A 20,174-nucleotide genomic window follows, 5' to 3' on the forward strand; every position below is an offset into this window, starting at 1 on the left:
GACACACAAAAAAACGTACATATATACATACAGAGTCACACAACAAAGATAAGTTCCAACAGCACACAGGCAGGCACAGATAGAGGAAACATGGGATGCTCAGGCCCTGCATATTCAGTCCTGAACTCTCCATCTATAAATCATTGTTATTGGATTTGTGGAATAATTGATTGAAGCAAATGAAAGCTACAACTATGAAGATAAGGAGCAAGAACATGCTGCTCAGAATTCATAGGTCAGGCTAGCTAAATCTGTAGTTATTCTCATACTCTTAGTTTCAGAGTAAGGGCACCTTGACATTTCACAAGATGAGAAAATCGAAGCAAATGCAACACAATAAATTTCTTTTACAGTGTTAAACATGCAGTCATGATCCTTATTTATTTATGCTTCGGCATTGGGTAAATATTTGTTCTGTACATCTTATAAATAAGTCTTTTAATTTTATTACCATGCATAGTTATCTTTTTGATTATTTTACTTTCTGACAAATGCTTTCATGTAAATTATCACTTTAATGGGCTCTATTTAGAAAGCATGTTATTAGGGACCCACGAACAAAGTAGAAGAAATGAAGGACTAAAAGTGCTAGGTGCACAATCACATGTTTTTTTTTACAAGTGCCAATGGCCTGTCAAAGAAAATAACAGACAATGAATTAGCTGGTAAAGGTTAGAAAAAACCATTCCTTAGGCATGATGTTTTCACACCTCTCTCTATATACATACCAATTGTAATCAGTATTTTTATAGCGTGCTAATCACCCATGAGAGTATTCAGTCGCTCTGCAGCAATCGTGTGAGGCTAGCCCTGGGGGCATACCGGAAACCAAGGTCTTCAGCTTCTTGTGAAAGTCAAGAAAAGAGGGAGAGCTCCTGATGTGTTGTGGGAGGTCGCTCCAGGCTTTTAATTGCAAATCAAATATGCACATGAGCCCCGCAATCTTTTCTTGTTGAATACTGTATGCAGTAGCTTGCCATGAAATATACATGTGCCATCAAAGTGAACCTAAAAGTAGTATAGAGGTGAGAGGACAACCCTCTAACATAATTACCCTCTTGAAAAGATTGGCTCATTTGCTTTGCTTGACATACCTATTCACGTACCCTGATCATGTACTTGGAGATCCTCACTTCTCAGACGGAACTGAGGTGCTACTTTGGGCCGCTACAGTCCCCAGAAGGATGCATCCCTGCCTGACAGAGCTCCTATTCCTCCAGTCGTGCAATGGAAACTGGACTACAACCAAGTGAGGCATGCATTTAAACAACATGGCTTCTGCAAGGTGCACTTTCTACTTGGCCTGGTCCCAGTCACTGATTGTGGAGCAGAGCGTATTCAGATATGGAGGCAGTTGAGAGGGGGGGTTAATTATTTCAGAAATCAGGGCATTCTAGATTTATTTATTTATTTAAAACACTTAGAGCGCCCAGTCACCATACATTTATCCTGGCACTAAAACCTCTACTGGGACTGAAAAGAAAAATGCTGCAACCAAAAAATGCTAAAAATGTAAATGAGGGTGTTTATTTAGAGAAAAGCTAAGTTTTCAGGGCTTTCCTACAGTGCAAAAGGTCAGACAAAGATCTAACGGAGGAAGGGAGCCGATTCTAGAGCTGGGCTGCTGTAGCCATGAAAGCTTGCCCACCTTGTCTTGTCTTCCTGAATTTAGAAATATAGACAAAATTGGCTGTAGAGGAGCGGAGGCACTTCCTAGGGGAGTATCTTTTTATTCTATTTTGCAGAGACGCTGGTCCATGGCCCTGAAGAGCTTTAAAAACAATGCACAGTGATGTAAAAACTGTTCCCTGTCGCAACAGTAGCCAATGAAGATCCTTCAGTGCGTAAGAAGTGGACGATCTCCTGGGTCTATTCAATGCCAATTTGACAGCAGAGACTTTGACTCCGTGTAGTCTGTTTATCAAGAATTCTGGCACTCCTATCAGGAGGGCATTACAATAATCTAACCTGCTTAGGATAACACTGTGTGGAATTAAAGTTCTAGCAGTGGGGGGGCAACAGCGAAAGGATCTTCCGGAGGCTCCGGAGTAGTGAAAAGCAAGCACCAGCAACTTTGTTCACATGACATTCCACGGACAGCTTGCTGTTTTAGGTGACCCACAGGTTGCGGACCAATTCAGATTGTGTCAGCTTTTCTTCAATTAGAAGCCAGAAATTTGACAGAAGTAGAACAGGGACTTTATTTGCTAAGCAGTACAAGAGCTCGGTTTTGTCTCCATTAAATTCAAGGAAGTTACAGTTTAGCCAGCTTATTATGTCATTCTTACAGTTATGAAAAGCGTTGACAGCAGCCTGTTGGTTGCTGTCTAATGGCAAGATTATCATAAACATAGTTGACCAATCTAACATTGTGGACTATGATGAGAGTAATTAGTAGCCTCATATATATATTGAACAGAACTGGACTAAGAGCCGAACCTTACTCTTAAAGCCAGAGCGGTAATATGGAAGAGCAACCACCTGACACCGTTCGACAAATAGGAACACATCCAGTCAAATACGTGCAACATACTCCATACTCTGAAACAAGTCGATCCAGGAGCATATTATGGTTAACTGTATCAAACACGCCTGAAAGATCTAATAAGATCAAGACTGCTGACTGGTCACCATCTACCAACATCTTAAGTTCATCCATGGCTAGGGACAGGGCGGATTCATTCCTGTGTCCGGGTCTAAAACTAAACTGTTCCTCCTCTAGGAGGTGTGGTCTTCAACATATTGAGATAGTTTCTTTCTGACGAATTGTTCCAGTATTTTGTCTAGGTAGGGCAGGAGGGATATTGGCTTGTAGTTGCTAAGCACCAATGGCTCCAATGAGGACTTTTTTCAAAATAGTTGAAACTATGGCCTTTTTCCAAGACTGGGATAAAGTTCCAGATTCAAGTGACTGATTGCATATTTGCAATAGTGATGGGAATAGTTCATCAGCCAGATCTTTCCAAATCCTATGAGACAGAGGGTCTAGTGGTGATCCTGAAGAAGTTGACATGGCCATAATACAGATATAGTCCCCTGTTAAGGGTTCAAAATGTTCAAACTTGTTCCTGTGACAATGGGGGAATTTGCCCCAGAAGATATTTCAGTCTTGGTGCGACTAGGTAATGCTATAGTTGCACTACCTACAAGGAAATAACAGCTAAACTGGGTTCCCTAAGCTGATGACACTCCCTGATAATCTTGCCGATTTTGTCTTCAAAAACCTCTGCAAGGTTATCACAGAGTGCTTGTGACGATACAATATCCTGTTCACCCATTAGTTACCCCACATCCCCCAGAGGTGGGACACAGTAAAGCACAGTAGAAGTCATGAGAGAGAGATAGAGGATATAATACTCTGGATGGTGCAACTTTACACATCTGGGAAGTTCACTTTCTTGAAATCTTGAGTATTAACTGAAATACCATTACCAGCACTTGGCTTTGCTCTTTTCAACTGCATTATGTGAAAGACTCTATGAAAAACAATACCTATTGGAAAGCAAAACAATGAGGACTCCATATTCTCTTAATCAGCTAGATCCTCTAGCAGAGCAAATATACTGAAAGGAAAACAATAGAGTGTACTTACAGCAGGTAAGGCAAAAAAGGATACTCCTACAAGAGAAAATGTAGCAGCTATCAAACGTCCTTCCCACGTCTTGGGGGTTTTGTCACCATAGCCAATTGTGGCAAGAGTAATCTGAGGAGAGAAGATTGTCATGAGGAATTTGGAATACGTGGCAAAATGCTGGTCAAAACAATTAAACTAAAAGTCATTCTTAGGCAAGGAAACATAACCTGCTTATCTTTCTTCTTATGCTGAATACCACATGCTATATGTTGTCTCCAGGATTATAAATGCTTTCCTTTATCCATCTTTGTTTTTTAATGTACTAGTAACTAAAATATTAGACAAATACTATGATTAGGTTTCTCAGCACTTCTTACAACTTTATAGCACCCTTAAATATAATAATTGATAATATAATTCTACATTTACATTCCTCCAATATTGGGTTATGCAACGTTTTGACACTATATTGCTCTTAAAGATAATATTGCCATGTCTATTTTTGTGAGCTGACTGTGGGATAGTCTAGAAAAGAGACTGTGATACTGACACCACCTAAGGCCACAAACATGTTGAACTACTGTAAACACCTCCTTCAGAATTCTTACAAAGTTGGAAAAAATAAAAAAATAACCCCACACAATCATAACGTTGTGTACAAAAGCCAATATGACTTTAGATTGTTTGTCTATCTGCACAAGAGTATATTAGTGCACCCACACCAAAGCAGGAGCTTCACCACAGCAAAAAGGGCACAACTGGCGCTGAACAGTTCACTACAACTTACCTCGTGCAGATATTTATCCTATACTTTGAAATATTATGCAATGAAGTAATAAAACTTGGTTTGTTTTTAGGAATTCACTATATGTAATGGAGCGCTTGTGATCGTTTTTAGACTCAATATTGTTAAAAAAATGGGCACATTGCAATAAAAAGATTTCAATCAAAACTGTAGAATAGCGTAAAATATTCATTAGCTGCACAATCAATGTCACGTTATGCTTATTACATGCTCGAATTTGATATTTGCATTTTTACTTTACAAGATTGCTATGAAGATTTTATGTATTTCTGACCTTTAAATTAATAAAGAAGAATAGTATGCTCTTCAATATCAAATCATGCAAAAAAACATGTTTAGAACACAACATCTTATGAATCTGACACTGTTTTGAGTTTTCTGCTACTGATGCAAAAAAAAGTTTGAAATGGAGGGTATGTGTATGGGTGAGTGTGTACACATTTGTCTATGCATGTGAGAGCATGAATGTGTGCGAGACTGTATAGGTTGAGTGAGTAATCAATGAGGAGCGGTACTTCCTAGTAAACCCAATAAATGTACTACCCAAAATTTTGTTTATTCATCACAACATTAGCCATAATGACACAACATATACAGCACTTGTAAGGTGAGGAAGAACCACAAAGTCTGATGAGAGAAGATAAATGGTGTTTCTAAAAGGGTTGAAAGTATCCAAGTTCATCAGTGAAAATGGACACCCTTAATATACCACTGACAGACGTACTGTATGACGGTGATTACAACTGGCTGCTGAATTGCGATCCCTGCACAAAAATCACACTTATGACTCGGCAATGCTTACCTCATGATGTTCACACCCTCTCTTAAATTTCACCGGGTCAAACATATCATAATTTAACATGGCATGGGCATGTGTATGTTTATGCGGCAAGCACCAAAATCCATTTCTTATTCCCTAAAAAGCCAGAATTGGCAGTAATATCATACTTGCTAAATTCCAAACACTGCAGAGTTCTATTTCATCAGTTATGATAGTTACTTCATCCAACAAGGCACACTTATATGCCAATGTCAAATCTTGATAGATAGTAGTCTGGATCACTTTCTAGAAGCGAATGTCACAGATCCTAATTCAAATGTTTACAGTGAACAATATGTTTTCTACCACTGCACGTTTGGTGGGCTGGATTTCCGCAACCGACGTGTCAAATAAGAGATTTCACTTAAGAAATAAGTGTATCTAAAATGCAAGCTAGTAAGAACCATGTGACTGGAACTCTTCTGTAATGATAGCAGCAAATTCATCGTTATTCTACCCAACCTCACTTCTCTATGTCACTTAAATACATTTAGTAGTCTCATGATATTAATCTGAGACATAAATAATTTCAAGGAGGAAATCATGGGCCTGATTCTAACTTTGGAGGACGGTGTTAAACCGTCCCAAAAGTGGCGGATATACCACCTACCGTATTACGAGTTCCATAGGATATAATGGACTCGTAATACGGTAGGTGGTATATCCGCCACTTTTGGGACGGTTTAACACCGTCCTCCAAAGTTAGAATCAGGCCCCATGTGTTATGTTGTTTTAATTTAATAATTTATATCCCAGGAGAGTGACTGTGTATTTCACATATACACAGCTCGGTGAGCTCGAAAATGCTGCATTGCATTATCACCCCAAAAAGATAGTGACACTGAAGAACTCAACACAGTATTCCACTCAAGACAACCATGTTTATCAAGTGTGACTAATAATACTGCAAGACTGCAGAGTAAACCTCCCCCTCCATGGCACAGACTGACAAAATACAAAATGCAACAACCTACCAGCCCCCACCAAAGTGCATCCGCATAGGTTTCAAAATCCTCAGGCTCCACTGCACCTTGCGCATTTGTTTCAGGTACATCTTTTTCAACAAGGTATACAAGAAAGGAGGAGAGGATAAGTGTCAAGAACCCGATGTACCAGGCAGTGATGAGTTCCTAGGAAAAGGGAGATTGAGAAAATAGGAAAAGAGAATGCAATTAGTCGACCACTTTCTTTACACAAACAAAAAGCATAGGTCTACCTCCTGATGATCAGAATAATATACTATGTATCTTCATATTTTTCACAGACGGTGCTGTTTGCATTCACACAGCATGTGGGCCACATAAGACAATGAATTGCCTCTTACCAAGATGATCATTTTCTAGCTAGAGACATGTGACAAACTCTGGGGGTCATTCTGACCCTGGCGGTCTTGGACCGCCAGGGAAGAATGACGGAAGCACGGCCAACAGGCTGGCGGTGCTTCATTCCCTGTTCCGACCGCGGCGGTAAAGCCGCGGTCGCACCGCCGGGGCCGGCGGTTTCCCGCCGATTTTCCCCCAGCGGTGATAATCCGCCAGGGCAGCGCTGCCCTGGGGATTATGACCCCCTTACCGCCAGCCTGTTTCTGGCGGTTTACACCGCCAGGAAGAGGCTGGCGGTAAGGGGTGTCCTGGGGCCCCTGGGGGCCACTGCACTGCCCATGCCACCGGCATGGGCAGTGCAGGGGCCCCCTAACAGGGCCCCGGCCTGCTTTTCACTGTCTGCATGGCAGACAGTGAAAAGCGCGACGGGTGCAACTGCACCCGTCGCACGGCCGCAACACCGCCGGCTCCATTAGGAGCCGGCTCCTGTGTTGCGGCCTCATTCCCGCCGGCCCAGCGGGAATGTTGGAATGGGGGCCGTGTTATTGCGGCCGCATGGCGGGCGCTTGGCGGTTCCCGCCTGGCGGGCGGCGATAGCCGCCCGCCAAGGTTAGAATCACCCCCTCTGTCTTTAGTTATTTCCTAGTACTCAGGTGACTTTTTTGGCTCTAAATGCTGCTATGAGTTTTGCTCTCTCCACCACATGGTTTCAGCCTTTCAACTTTACTAATATGTAGCTGGGTGATGGTGAGCAATGGCAATTTATACTCACTGCTCTATATTGCTCTCACTGTAGGCAGGCAAGCAATACAATAAGTTGGCAATTCGGAGTCCACTGACATATCATTGGCTACTTGTGACAGAAAAGCAGCACTTGTAGATGAGCCCGGACATATATATATTAAAATAATTAGCCATGAATATCCAAGACAAAAGAAAGAGTGAGTCTTGACCCTGTCCTTGATTCAGTTATGTAGTAAAAGCTTGTGAACAGACGGGGAAACAGAGCTCCATTCACAATATTTTGTGCACCTGTATGTTTACATAGACTCTATGTTTTGAAATCCACATCCTGTTTCGCAAAACTAGTACCTACAATATTACCATACAGAGTTTGCCCTCCCAGCTATAGAGAATACTCAAGATGTGCAGATGTATCCATCATTATAATTGAGAGCAAGGCACAGGCAAATGTGCATTCCTATGGTGGGTTCATAGGGGTTTCAATGCACCCGCAAAGTCATAATATTGTGGATATTCGCAGATCTTTGCAATGACTTGTGCACACCTACTGCACCTCTGAACTAATACCTAATAAAGTAAGGTTCACTGCTGTACTCAGTGTGACAACGTGCCACAGGCACATCGCTCCTTAACGGGAAAGTAATTTCTTCTCATAGCACAATATCTTTATTTGATAAAAGACAGACAAGTTGTGTGAATGCAACTTTTTCCCACAAATCTTCACCTCTAGATTTTGCACTCTGCTCACAATTCATATGAGTACCTTCAGGGAAAACAGATATACACAGGAAATGTATGAAAAATGAAAGATTTTACTAGCATATTCCTATGAATTTTCTGAACAAGCATAAATGTTAAGTGTCTGTAAAGTAGATGCATAAACATATACATCAGGCAACATAGACATTTCCCAGAAGTCAGGTCCTAGTATTTGATTGCTGGGGTGGGGAGGGGTCCATCAAACAATGGAAGAGGCAGGTGATAGTGCTGAACCCTGGACCAACGTCTAGATCTAAGCGCTATACAAAACTGACCGATTATCACCAGCAACAAAGTGGAAGTATGTCTTTATGAGGACAGGAAGCATAAAAATGGGGAAAAACTTGTCAGCCACTGCAGAATCCTGAATTCTCTTGCAACTGGCTTGTAAAAGCTAATCTGATATTTTGGTTCTGTTGCGCCTTAAATGACCAGATGCATTCATTTGCTTGCTCCTGACTCCTTCCACCTTCTAGGATTACTCTAATAGTAGATGGTAACAGTCAACGTTCTTTATTTTAGGTCCAATGTATCTAGCTCCTACTATGTAACGATGTGAACTTGGTAACCTAGCTGCTGACAAGCTTAGGCTCCAAACATCCTGCTGATTACTGCAACATTGTAACTGGGCAGTAGGTTAAGGCCTCATAGGTAGGGAGACTGACTAACAATAATGTTGAAGCTGCCAACAATTCAAGGTTGCAAAGTACTTCTTAACATTTAAATGAGGAAATAATGCATGTGATAACCTCAGGGTGGTGTATCTGTATTTGTCTTCACAGTGGAGGTTGAGCATGGATCCATGGTGAAGGAATAAAATCCAAGTTTACTTTATAGTGAGGTAACTTCTACAATTATTACCAGCCCACATCCAAGCATGCAAGAGAGGGTTTTGGCACCTCTGGAGGGTCCATGATAAGTGAGATGCGGTATATGGTTTCTGATTGGTTTTGCCTTGCCGTAAGAGAAAGCACCATGTATGTCCACCATCTGAAATGAGGTGGGTGTGTTTAGTCAGGGTCTTTGGAGAGTCCAGTTATAAGATATTTAATAAGTACTTAAGTGTTGATATCAGTCTCCTCATTCTATGTAAAGCAAAATTCTATTTTTGCACAGGTAATCAATTTCCATATTGCTTTCTGGGCTTTACTGTGGGATAAGAATTCCTCAAGCTTATTTGATAATCTTTATTTTTCCTTTTTTTCACATTTTAATACACTTTTGTAAGGTTTTACAGCATAAATGTGCTGAGGGTTAGCAGATCTACCAATGCAAATAGAAATAATCACGGTTTCTAGGAAATATGATATGTGAATATTCTGTGTAAATGCCAATTTGGAGATAGTAAGGGAGGAAGGCTAACAAGTGTGGGAAATGAAGCTGGATTATTGAAAGAGCAACAAAGGAGAGGCATTAAAATGTAAGAAGATGAAAGGGTATTGAAAAAATATAAGGGTACAAGAAAATTACCATTAACCATGGCACTTTGCAATACTTTCAAATGTACACAGAATACATTCTTTAATTTTAGGTCAAGTGATTGATATACAATAAAAGGAAAGTGATATTTATTCCAGTGTGAGGTGAGTAGGTCCACTCATATGTCAATCAAGGTACCACAATACACATTTGCATAATTAATCAAATCAAGTCATTGTGTTGCCATCACACACAAAAGCCCATACTGTGCTTGTCAAGGATCCCCTATTTTGCCTATGCATGGTCATTCATGAAGGAACCCATCACCTATCAGTTGCTTACTTTGCTGTGCGCACAAATTGCTGATCCCAAAAGCTTCCAAGTTCCGCCTCTTCGATCCATGCGAAGCATCCTCAAAATCTGGAGAAAACGTAAACTTCGCAGCGATGTAGCTAAAACGTTGCTTTGATTTTTTCCAACTGCCACAACGGGCACAGAGGCAATCAGGACAAATATATCTGCAAAGGCAAACAATAAAGATCCATAAGTCATGAATAACCGATCTTACAGTTTAATGGCAGGAGGATAACATTGTGGCTAGACCAAAGCTAAGCAGCCATCAGTTATGAAGACAATCTAGCTTCATCCTAATTTTAAAACCTGCTCTTGCTCTTTTGTGGCAGAGGATCTTATCGCTGATGAACTATGGTTCTTGCAATGCAGAATAACTTGAGAATGCAATTTCCTCATGAAAGTTGAGATACAGCATAAATACATATGCATCAGCAGCCAAGCAACATTCTGCATTATTTTCTAACGGAGACCAAAGCTTCTCTTTCCCTTCCCCACTCCTCCACTTCCTTCTGTCACCCACACCCCATCCACAGGCGAATGCATACATTTACCACCGGCAGGGCGAAATGCATGTGGTAATATGACAGGCAGTCTGGATACCATATGGTTTTACAACTGGGAAAATAGGCTCCACATGATATTTCCCCATTCCATGCTGTATTACTAGTAATTACACTAAATCGGGACAATTTTAGCAGGCCATGACTGAAAGCGGTAGAATCATATGCAATTCTGCCACAGCCCCACTGTTGTGCAACTCTGAATCGGCCCGAGGAAGGAATACATCGATTGAAGAAACTCGATAGCTTGATTGTAACAGTAGGGTAACAACATAAACCAAAAAGCTGGTTAAGTCTCTCTTACCAACTACCTGGAATTATTGAGTGTAGCAGGATTTGGCAAGGTTGGGTTATGTTCAGTACCATGTCACATCACGTCATTTGTTTTTAAGGTATTTATTATGTTTTGTTATGTCATGTGAGTTTATGTTATGTTTCAAGCTGGTCTCACCTAGCAGCAATGTGTCTTCAGAGCACTGGCTCATCCTGGCAAGTGGTGGGGAAGGAAAGATCAGAAATAATTCCAACCACCATTAGATATATACCCTTCCCAAGAGTGGGGGATCAAATGAGGCCTGGAGGGCGACATTCAGCAGAAGGCATGGTGGAATATATGAGTTTTGGGCATTTTACGCCCAATTCTAAAGACAAAAATAACGTGTTTCTAAAGAGCATTTCATCCTTCCTTCATTCTTCCATTCGTAAGTGCTGGATTTCAGGTTAATGGCCTCCAAAGGATGGAAGGCTGAGTTGGCCTTTTCGGAAATCAGAGTATGAAGTCGTGAGCCATCTTGCTAGTATTAGAGTTTCAGTTTGCCTGAAGTTCGGGTGGCAGACTATTCCTTACCAAATAGCCCAATTTTGCAGTGTTATATCATGTGTAAAAGATGGTAAACACATATGAGTCTGATGTGGTGCTGTAAAATATACAGAAGACCAGCATGCATCTTCTTGAAATGGGCTGTTAGGGTTTAGCGCATACATTGTTGGTGAATTGAAGAACTTAGAGCATCATAGTGGTGAAATTCATCACCAGTCAAAGTCTGTTCATGATGTGTAACAGAAGAAAACTATTATTCAGTGAGCAGACCTGAAAAAATAATTAGTTTAATTGTTTTTTGTATTTGGTACATACATCAGAGAAGTTGACTAAAGAGCCCTTTCCATGTGAATTTAAACACCATATTCAGGCCACTAGGCCAATAAGGTTTAATTGTCTCTTCTTCAAACCAAATGAATTGTTTTGTGCCACTTAAACCTTCTTTGCATTCCTTCACTTAACGTTAATCTGCTTTGATTCCATTTATGGAAAAATATGAAGACTTTAACAATTTTAATATACAAATGGTCAAAGAAATGAAGCTTCTATAGATTCTACAGTAGAGTAGGGCTGGGATTACAGTAGCGCTGTAGTGTTTAGGAAATAATTCTTGAATCTAACATTTTTTTTACCTTAACCAAGGAACTGAAGGTGAGATTTTTACAGATCAAATAGAAAAATGTGCTTGCCAGTGCTTAGAAATCAATAGAACCAAGCGGAGACATCTAGTTACGCTTGACCAAGACAAAGTCAAAGTTTGAAGCCAACCCACGATGTAGCACTGCTCGGATACACTGAGCGGGAGGCCTCAGTCAAAATGTTACCTTTGAACTTAGACATTTTTCTGGAGCTTTTCTGTCTAGGTGTCATGCGGTTCTCCTCAGCAAGCCGATATTAAAGCAATGTTTTCAGACTGCTTTTACGCGGGGCCACAGACAAATCCTGGAAAACTGGAGCTCCGGAGCTTTCAGTGTGACTAACCTGAAATCCTGGTCAGCTACGGGTGAAGGTAGTCGGCTTGACTCATGCCGGTGAGTCGGTCCACTTATGGAGCTTTTTCCAAAAGTTGTTCTAAACTTCTCTGAACTGCTGGAACCTGAAGTTGCTCTTGAGGGTTCAAAGTGTCCAAAACACAAATTCAAGGGTCTAGAAGTTTTAAGATGGTCCTTGGAAGTTTAGGTCCACAATTCCCACAATGAACCTGGACAAATCCTTAAAAGTCCAATGAACGCACTCCAGCCTGGGGACTTTTGTGATAGTTGGTGCAGGCAAGCTTTCTTAACTTGTTGCTTCAGGGAGTCCACTCTTGAGCCCTTTTTGAAGCAAGACGAAGTCCCTGGGGCTGTTGTTCCAGTGTGCAACAGGAGCAGTACTTCAGTGTGCAATCCTTAGGAGTTGCAGGCCAGGGTTTCAGCTGGGCAGTCCTTCTTCTTTTTTTGTTTTCAGGCAGCAGATCTTAGGTGCAATCCAGATCAGCCACTTTTATTCAATCATCTTGGGGGCAAGCAGGGGGGCAACCTTGTCCAATGAGCTACATTGCCCAAATGCATGACAGCTTCCTCCAAAGGGTAGCATTTTCTTGTCCCATAGAGCACTGCACTTTAAAATTCTAAGCTGGACAATTTACCTCTAGAGAAGGAAGATCTGGCTAAACCAACCCACTGGTTTGGTTCATTTCCATTAACCTCCCCACCTCCGACTCACCTCTGGACATCTGAAATTCCTTTCTGTGGGGCACAGGGTGAGAGAGAAGGCCTGGCTAGCATTCCTTTCTGTCCGGCGTCCTTTGAAGTTCAGTTTGATTTACCCAGCTGCCTTCATGGCCTGGCCTCAGCATCAGCGAACCTCCTCCCATCTGATAACCTCTAACCAGTGCAGGCCACTTATCACCTCATCAAAGCAGCCTAGCTAGTTCTGTTAAGGCTGGCCAATCAGGAGAGGCCACTAGCAAGCTGAAATTTGGCTTACAGAAAAGGAAGACTTCTAACTTATTTTTTGTATTAGTTTTGGTAACTTCAATAGTGCCAAGTTGTTGGATTTATCTGTACCAATCTTTTGAGTCCTTTCATGACACATTAGCTCCTTCCAAGCCATACTTATGGAAAATGTTCCCATGTTAGCCTATGGAGCTAAGTATCTACAATGAGGACAAATGAAAGGTGCAGTTTTCCCTCACCAGGACCTATAAAACATATTTTATAATGTTCCCACTTCTAGCTACATGGCACCCCACCCATGTGGCATCCCGAGGAGAGCTTAGGAGTGACTTATATCTATAAATGAGGTAGATTATCACTTTGGAAATACATTTAACTCCAACGTCGAATTTGCATTGACTTTACTTTTTAAAGGCAGTCTGCAAGGCAAGGCTGCCTTTAAAAATGACAACATGCAACTCACCAGTGCACACTCTAGTGAAGGAAACTTACTGTGCCTCTAAACGTACCTGCCCTATTATAGACTAGGGACATATAGGTAGTTTGAATCCCCCTTGCCCTTATTTACTAGAGACTTACAGGGGTCTGTCATTGCCAATTGTAATTGTACCATTTTACCATATACCTTTTTTCAGAGCCCTGGGTCTGTTTAGCAGACCCCAGGGCACAGTCAGGGACAGTCAGGGACAGTTACCACCAGTATCAGTCAGAAACGTAGGGGTGAACAGGCTTAAAGGATGACTTTCTCATAGTTACATTGGTAAAGACATAAAGAATGTAAATATGCAAACCAGATTTAATTACTGTAATTAACAACTAACAAGTAAGATGGTACAACAATTAAGCAAATTGGATGTTGAGATCAAACATAATATATAAAAAATGTTACAATCAATTTGGCCTTTGGATGTATTGAGCTGAGAGTGAATATGTTGTAAACAGCTGTAAGTAAATGGTTGGAAAAACATGTCTGCATACATAATGTAATGATCATTTCTAAATAAGGAGTAGTTATCACTAGCCACCAATGTGTTATATCACCGATGATGAACCTAGTGGGTACATGTCTTAGTTGAATTAATTTTTCCTTTTATTTGATCCTGTGTGCTTAACATATGACCGCTTAGCCTTGTCATACTACCAGAAGAGATAAAATAGCTGCATTGTATAACAACTCAAACATATGGAGTATTTCAATGGATAAATTTGATTTTGTTTGGTCCTATTTGTTGAACATGCACGTGGTAAATTAAATAGATCAATGAGATTCCCTGTTGAACTAATGCAGTGAAACCACTAAAGTTCTATGGTATTCCCAACAGAATTAAGACTCATGATAGTTTTTTCTTTCATGCTAAAGGTGATGTGCTGACAATATATGTGAAATATTATAATGGTACATATGGCGAATGTATGGATCCTGGGACAATTATTCTGGTTAAATGATACATTGTATGAGCAGTACAAGCGATAGCGTTTTTTCAGGAAATACATGTAAAATAAAAAGTTTTAGTAATGTTTTAAGGAATAAAGGGGGTCATTCCAACCCTGGCGGTCGGTGATAAAGCGGCGGCCAACCCGCCAACAGGCAGGCGGTAAAAAAAGAGGTATTCTGACCCTGGCGGGAACCGCCAACACAGGCCGCCACTTTAACACTCCGACCGCCACGGCGGGACAGACAAACAGCGCGGCGGTCACCGCCAACAGGCAGGCGGCAGACAATGTACCGCCCACCCTATCACAACTCACCAATCCGCCACCTTTTCCGGGGCGGGAGCCCCGCCGATAAAAACACGGCGGAAACAGACTACGAACGGGAAAACGCTCACCTATACACACTCCACGAGGACGGAGAACAGCATGGAACCCGAATTAAACATCCTACCAGCTATTGTCTACCTGCTCATCTACCACGAGTACGAACGCCAGCGCAGACGACAACGGTGAGTACTGCACCTACGACACAGGGGAGGGGGGAGGAGGAAAGCTTACGGGCACACACATATTCACCCCCCCCCCCCCAACTATCTACACACCAATGCAGAGCACCAAGTCACAGTGACACCACCCAAACCCCCCGGAATAATGCAAAGACATAATTAAAGTGAGAAACAACATTTATGTATAAAAGAGGTTCTTTGAAGTCATGGTAAAATAGCAATATGAATTGTAAAAAATCAAGTAAGAACATTGCGAAACCGATAAACATAGGCAATAAGTCCTGCACAGTCACTTAAATTTCCACTGTCCGTGGGCCAAAGTGTATCAACACATGGGCAAAGCCCACACAGGAGACCTGAGTCCGTTGGAGAGAACACTGCTGGGGCATCAGATGACAAAACTACCGGCACCTCAGGGGGAAGGGAAGGGGGGGCACCTCAGCCACATGAGTCCACGACGCCAGATCCACGAAGGGTCCACCATGCCCACTGTGCCATCCTGGGGAGTGCAAAGCCACAGTCTCACAAGTCTCTACAGTGGGTGGTCTGCCCACTGTGCCATCCTGGGGAGTGCAAAGCCACAGTCTCACAAGTCTCTACAGTGGGTGGTCTGCCCACTGTGCCATCCTGGGGAGTGCAGAGACACAGGCCATCAGGTGGATCACAGACTCCACAGGTAATGGAGGAGGCAGGGTGCCCCGAGTGCAGCGTGAACACTAGCTCGACACAGAACCGGCACTGTCAATGGGCCAGCGGTGCTTGACAGGAAGGGCCCAGCGGAACGGTGCTTGAGACGGCGGGGCCCAGCGGAGCGGTGCTCGACAGGAAGAGCCCAGCGGAGCAGTGCTTGGCAGGAAGGGCCCAGCAGAGCGGTGCTTGACAGGAAGGGCCCAGCGGAGCGGTGCTTGAGACGGCGGGGCCCAGCGGAGCGGTGCTTGACAGGAAGGGCCCAGCGGAGCGGTGCTTGAGACGGCTGGGCCCAGCGGAGCAGTGCTTGAGACGGTGGGGCACAGCGGAGCGGTGCTTGACAGGAAGGGCCCAGCGGAGCGGTGCTTGAGACGGCAGGGCCCAGCGGAGCGGTGCTTGACAGGAAGGGCCCAGCGGAGCGGTGCTTGACAGGAAGGGCCCAGCGGAGCGGTGCTTGACAGGAAGGGCCCAGCGGAGCGGTGCTTGAGATGGCGGGGCCCAGCAGAGCGGTGCTTGACAGGAAGGGCCCAGCGGAGCAGTGCTTGACAGGAAGGGCCCAGCGGAGCGGTGCTTGACAGGAAGGGCCCAGCGGAGCGGTGCTTGAGACGGCGGGGCCCAGCGAAGCGGTGCTTGACAGGAAGGGCCCAGCGGAGCGGTGCTTGAGACGGCGGGGCCCAGCGGAGCGGTGCTTGACAGGAAGGGCCCAGCGGAGCGGTGCTTGACAGGAAGGGCCCAGCGGAGCGGTGCTTGAGACGGCGGGGCCCAGCGGAGCGGTGCTTGACAGGAAGGGCCCAGCGGAGCGGTGCTTGAGACGGCGGGGCCCAGCGGAGCGGTGCTTGACAGGAAGGGCCCAGCGGAGCGGTGCTTGAGACGGCGGGGCCCAGCGGAGCGGTGCTGGACAGGAAGGGCCCAGCAGAGCGGTGCTTGAGACGGCGGGGCCCAGCGGAGCGGTGCTTGACAGGAAGGGCCCAGCGGAGCGGTGCATGAGACGGCGGGGCCCAGCGGAGCGGTGCTTGACAGGAAGGGCCCAGCGGAGCGGTGCTTGACAGGAAGGGCCCAGCGGAGCGGTGCTTGACAGGAAGGGCCCAGCGGAGCGGTGCTTGAGACGGCGGGGCCCAGCAGAGCGGTGCTTGACAGGAAGGGCCCAACGGAGCGGTGCTTGACAGGAAGGGCCCAGCGGAGCGGTGCTTGAGACGGCGGGGCCCAGCGGAGCGGTGCTTGACAGGAAGGGCCCAGCGGAGCGGTGCTTGACAGGAAGGTCCCAGCGGAGCGGTGCTTGACAGGAAGGGCCCAGCGGAGCGGTGCTTGACAGGAAGGGCCCAGCGGAGCGGTGCTTGAGACGGCGGGGCCCAGCGGAGCGGTGCTTGACAGGAAGGGCCCAGCGGAGCGGTGCTTGACAGGAAGGGCCCAGCGGAGCGGTGCTTGAGACGGCGGGGCCCAACAGAGCGGTGCTTGACAGGAAGGGCCCAGCGGAGCGGTGCTTGAGACGGCGGGGCCCAGCGGAGCGGTGCCTTTCTGCACGGCGGGGCCCTCTTCAGCAGTGTCTTCCTGCACGGCGGGGCCCTCTTCAGCAGTGCCTTTCTGCACGGCGGGCCCTCTTCAGCGGTGCCTTTCTGCACGGCGGGGCCCTCTTCAGCGGTGCCTTTCTGCACGGCGGGGCCCTCTTCAGCGGTGCCTTTCTGCACGGCGGGCCCTCTTCAGCGGTGCCTTTCTGCACGGCGGGCCCTCTTCAGCAGTGCCTTTCTGCACGGCGGGGCCCTCTTCAGCGGTGCCTTTCTGCATGGCGGGGCCCTCTTCAGCGGTGCCTTTCTGCACGGCGGGGCCCTCTTCAGCGGTGCTTGTCCAGTCATTCAAGGGAGCCAGACCTGGCCAGGACTCCCTGCTTAGTCGCCCTCCGACCGCGCAGTTGCTGGACCCTTCTGTGACGGAGTCCTGGGCCCGTGGGTGTCCTCCCTCACACCCGGGATGGGGCTTGTGGGGCCCTCCTGGTCCGCGCCCCTGCTGGCTGACTTCTCCGCCCTGCTGCCCTTGCCCTCCTTCGATGAGGCTCTCTGGCCCTTGCCTCCCCTGGATGTTGTGGCAGGTGACGGCCCAGGACTTTGCTCCTTGGGGGCAGCCGTGTCAGTCTTCTCGCGGCGGCCCTTGATTTTACGGGTCCTCTTTCCAGGGGGGGGGCTGGCTGTCCCCTTGCTGCTGGCCGATGTATCAGTGCTGGGAAAGGGTGGACTCCAAAACCCGTGCACAATGGTGACACTTGAAGCAGGGCTGGTGGTGGCTGAGGTGCTCTTGGGACTCTTAGCAGATGGAGGGGGTGGGTCAGGTGGGGCAAAGAGGTTAAGTTTGGAGAGGTAAAGTTTTTTAGGACCAATGTAAAGGGTAGGTGTAGTGGGTATGGGAGTGGAGGAAGAGGATGTGGTTGTAGGAGAGTCAGGTGTGCTGTCTTTGGGTGCAGGTGCTTGTGACGTAGGCTGTCGTGAGGTGGTTGGCTGTTGGGTGGGTGGCTGCCTGCGTTTGTGTGTCTTGGAAGAGGGGGTGACAGACACAGTGGGAGAGGACACAGGGGACGTGTAAATGGCAGTGGGGGTGGTGACTGCACGTGTGCGGACTGTACTGGAGGGTGTGGTGGTGATGGAAGTACTGGCTGATGGTGGTGTGCATGCAGGTGTGAGTGGAGACGTCACAGGTAGGGAGGAGGGAGACGAGGAGGAGGGGGACACAGGGGTGGTAGTGACTGTTGGCATGTCTGCATCTGGGTGTTGCTTGGGTGAATGCTTGTGTGATCTGTGGTGCTTATGTCTGGATGAGCTGCCCTTGGGTGTTGAGGTGTGTGCAGGCTGGTCTGATGGTGTGGATGGGATAGGCTGAGGAACAGGAGACAGAGACAGGGTGGAGGCAGTTAGAAGAGGGAGGCTGGAAACAGGGACAATGGCTGCCGTCAGTGCTGCGGCCAGAGCATTGAACGATCGTTGATGGGCAGCCTGACCCGAATGAATGCCCTCCAGGTATGCATTGCTCCGATGCACCTCCCTCTCTACCCCCTGGATGGCATTCAAAAGGGTTGACTGCCCAACAATGATGGTCTGTAGGAGGTCAAAGACCTCCTCACTGAGGGCAGCAGGGCTAACATGGGCAGGGCCTGAGGTGCCAGGGGCGAAGGAGATGCCCGCCTTCTTGGGCGAGCGGGCACGGAGCGAAGGCTGAGGGGCTGCTGGGAGGGCGGAGCTGGTGCGCTGCGTGGCGGCTGTACCTGTAGAGGCGGCGGGCCCGGATGTTGCCGCCACCGCTAGGGAGCTCCCTTCCGAGGACGTGTCGGTGTCGCTGGTGTCACCACGGGTCCCCGTTGTGGTGCTCCCCTCGCCCTCCGTATCACTGGTGACCTCGGTGTCTGTACCATGGCCCACCGGGGCCTTGTGAGTTGCAGCTCCCTCGTGCTCCGATGCCAATTCTCCTCCGCCTGATGATGCTAATGCACACATGCACAAGAAGATAAAGAAAAAGGGTGGGGGGAGAAATAAAAACAGGTTGAGTGCATGCATTGTCAACACCGTTGGCGGAGAGGACAGACACAGGAGCCTCATGCACTACGCCGCGCAATCGGGGTACACTACTCAGTACTTGTGACTAGGCCAACAGGTCTATGGACAACAAATGCGCACATGGGTGATGCTGGACCATGGATTGCTGTACTTGGCACCCTACAGAGGTGGGGGGCGGGGGCACAGGGCCATGCCTAAAGGAGGGGACTACACTACAGAAAGCGCCCTGGCCTAATGTCACCCACAGCCCTCCTCCCCCACCCAGACGCCTCCACTGCGTGTAAAGATAGCAGAATGTGCTGGTACTCACCCCCTTGTGTCTGCTGTGATGTCCTCACGCGCCCATCCAAATCGGGGTAGGCCACCGCCAGGATCCGGGACATCAGGAGGGTCAAGGTACGACTGGCACCCCTCCTACGTTGGGAGGCCATCCCCAGCAGTGACTCGGCGGTCTTCCTGGTCCCGCGGCGGATGTCCTCCCACCTCTTTCGGCAGTGGGTGCCCCGTCTGTTGTGGACCCCCAGGTCCCGGACTTCCTTGGCGATGGCACGCCAAATGTCGACTTTCTGATGGGCGCTGACCTATTTGACATGTACAGGGTGGGAAAGGACATTTCAACATTTTTCTGCATGTTAGATGTGATTGCCCCCCCCCTCCCCAACCCTGCCATGTGGCACATGCTCTCATCTGTCGTGCCTTGCACTCCTCATTCGCTCCCCACCCCACCATCTTACATCCACCATACACAACCCAGGCATAGCCCATTCAACGTGCACCCAGTGTACTTACCTGTTGGTCTGGAGGACCGTAGAGTAGCGCATACTGGGGCAGGACCCCATCCACAAGTTTCTCCAACTCTTCTGAAGTGAAGGCAGGGGCCCTTTCCCCAGTCGCAGC

General features: G+C 46.6%; 1 protein-coding gene across 2 annotated transcripts in view; it reads right to left on the reverse strand.

Moving 5' to 3' along the window:
• Nucleotides 1–20,174, reverse strand: part of KCNQ3 (potassium voltage-gated channel subfamily Q member 3) — a 660,337-nt gene that overhangs the window by 190,859 nt on the left and 449,304 nt on the right. For both annotated transcript variants that reach the window (XM_069220769.1, XM_069220768.1), the window contains exons 4-6: nt 9,786–9,961; nt 6,174–6,329; nt 3,593–3,703 (exon numbers count right to left, since the gene is read on the reverse strand). In XM_069220769.1, the coding sequence (XP_069076870.1) occupies nt 3,593–3,703; nt 6,174–6,329; nt 9,786–9,961 (443 nt within the window). The remainder of the gene's footprint in view (nt 1–3,592; nt 3,704–6,173; nt 6,330–9,785; nt 9,962–20,174) is intronic.

The sequence above is a fragment of the Pleurodeles waltl genome, chromosome 2_2, assembly GCF_031143425.1.
Source record: "Pleurodeles waltl isolate 20211129_DDA chromosome 2_2, aPleWal1.hap1.20221129, whole genome shotgun sequence".
NCBI classification, from domain to species: Eukaryota; Metazoa; Chordata; class Amphibia; order Caudata; family Salamandridae; genus Pleurodeles; species Pleurodeles waltl.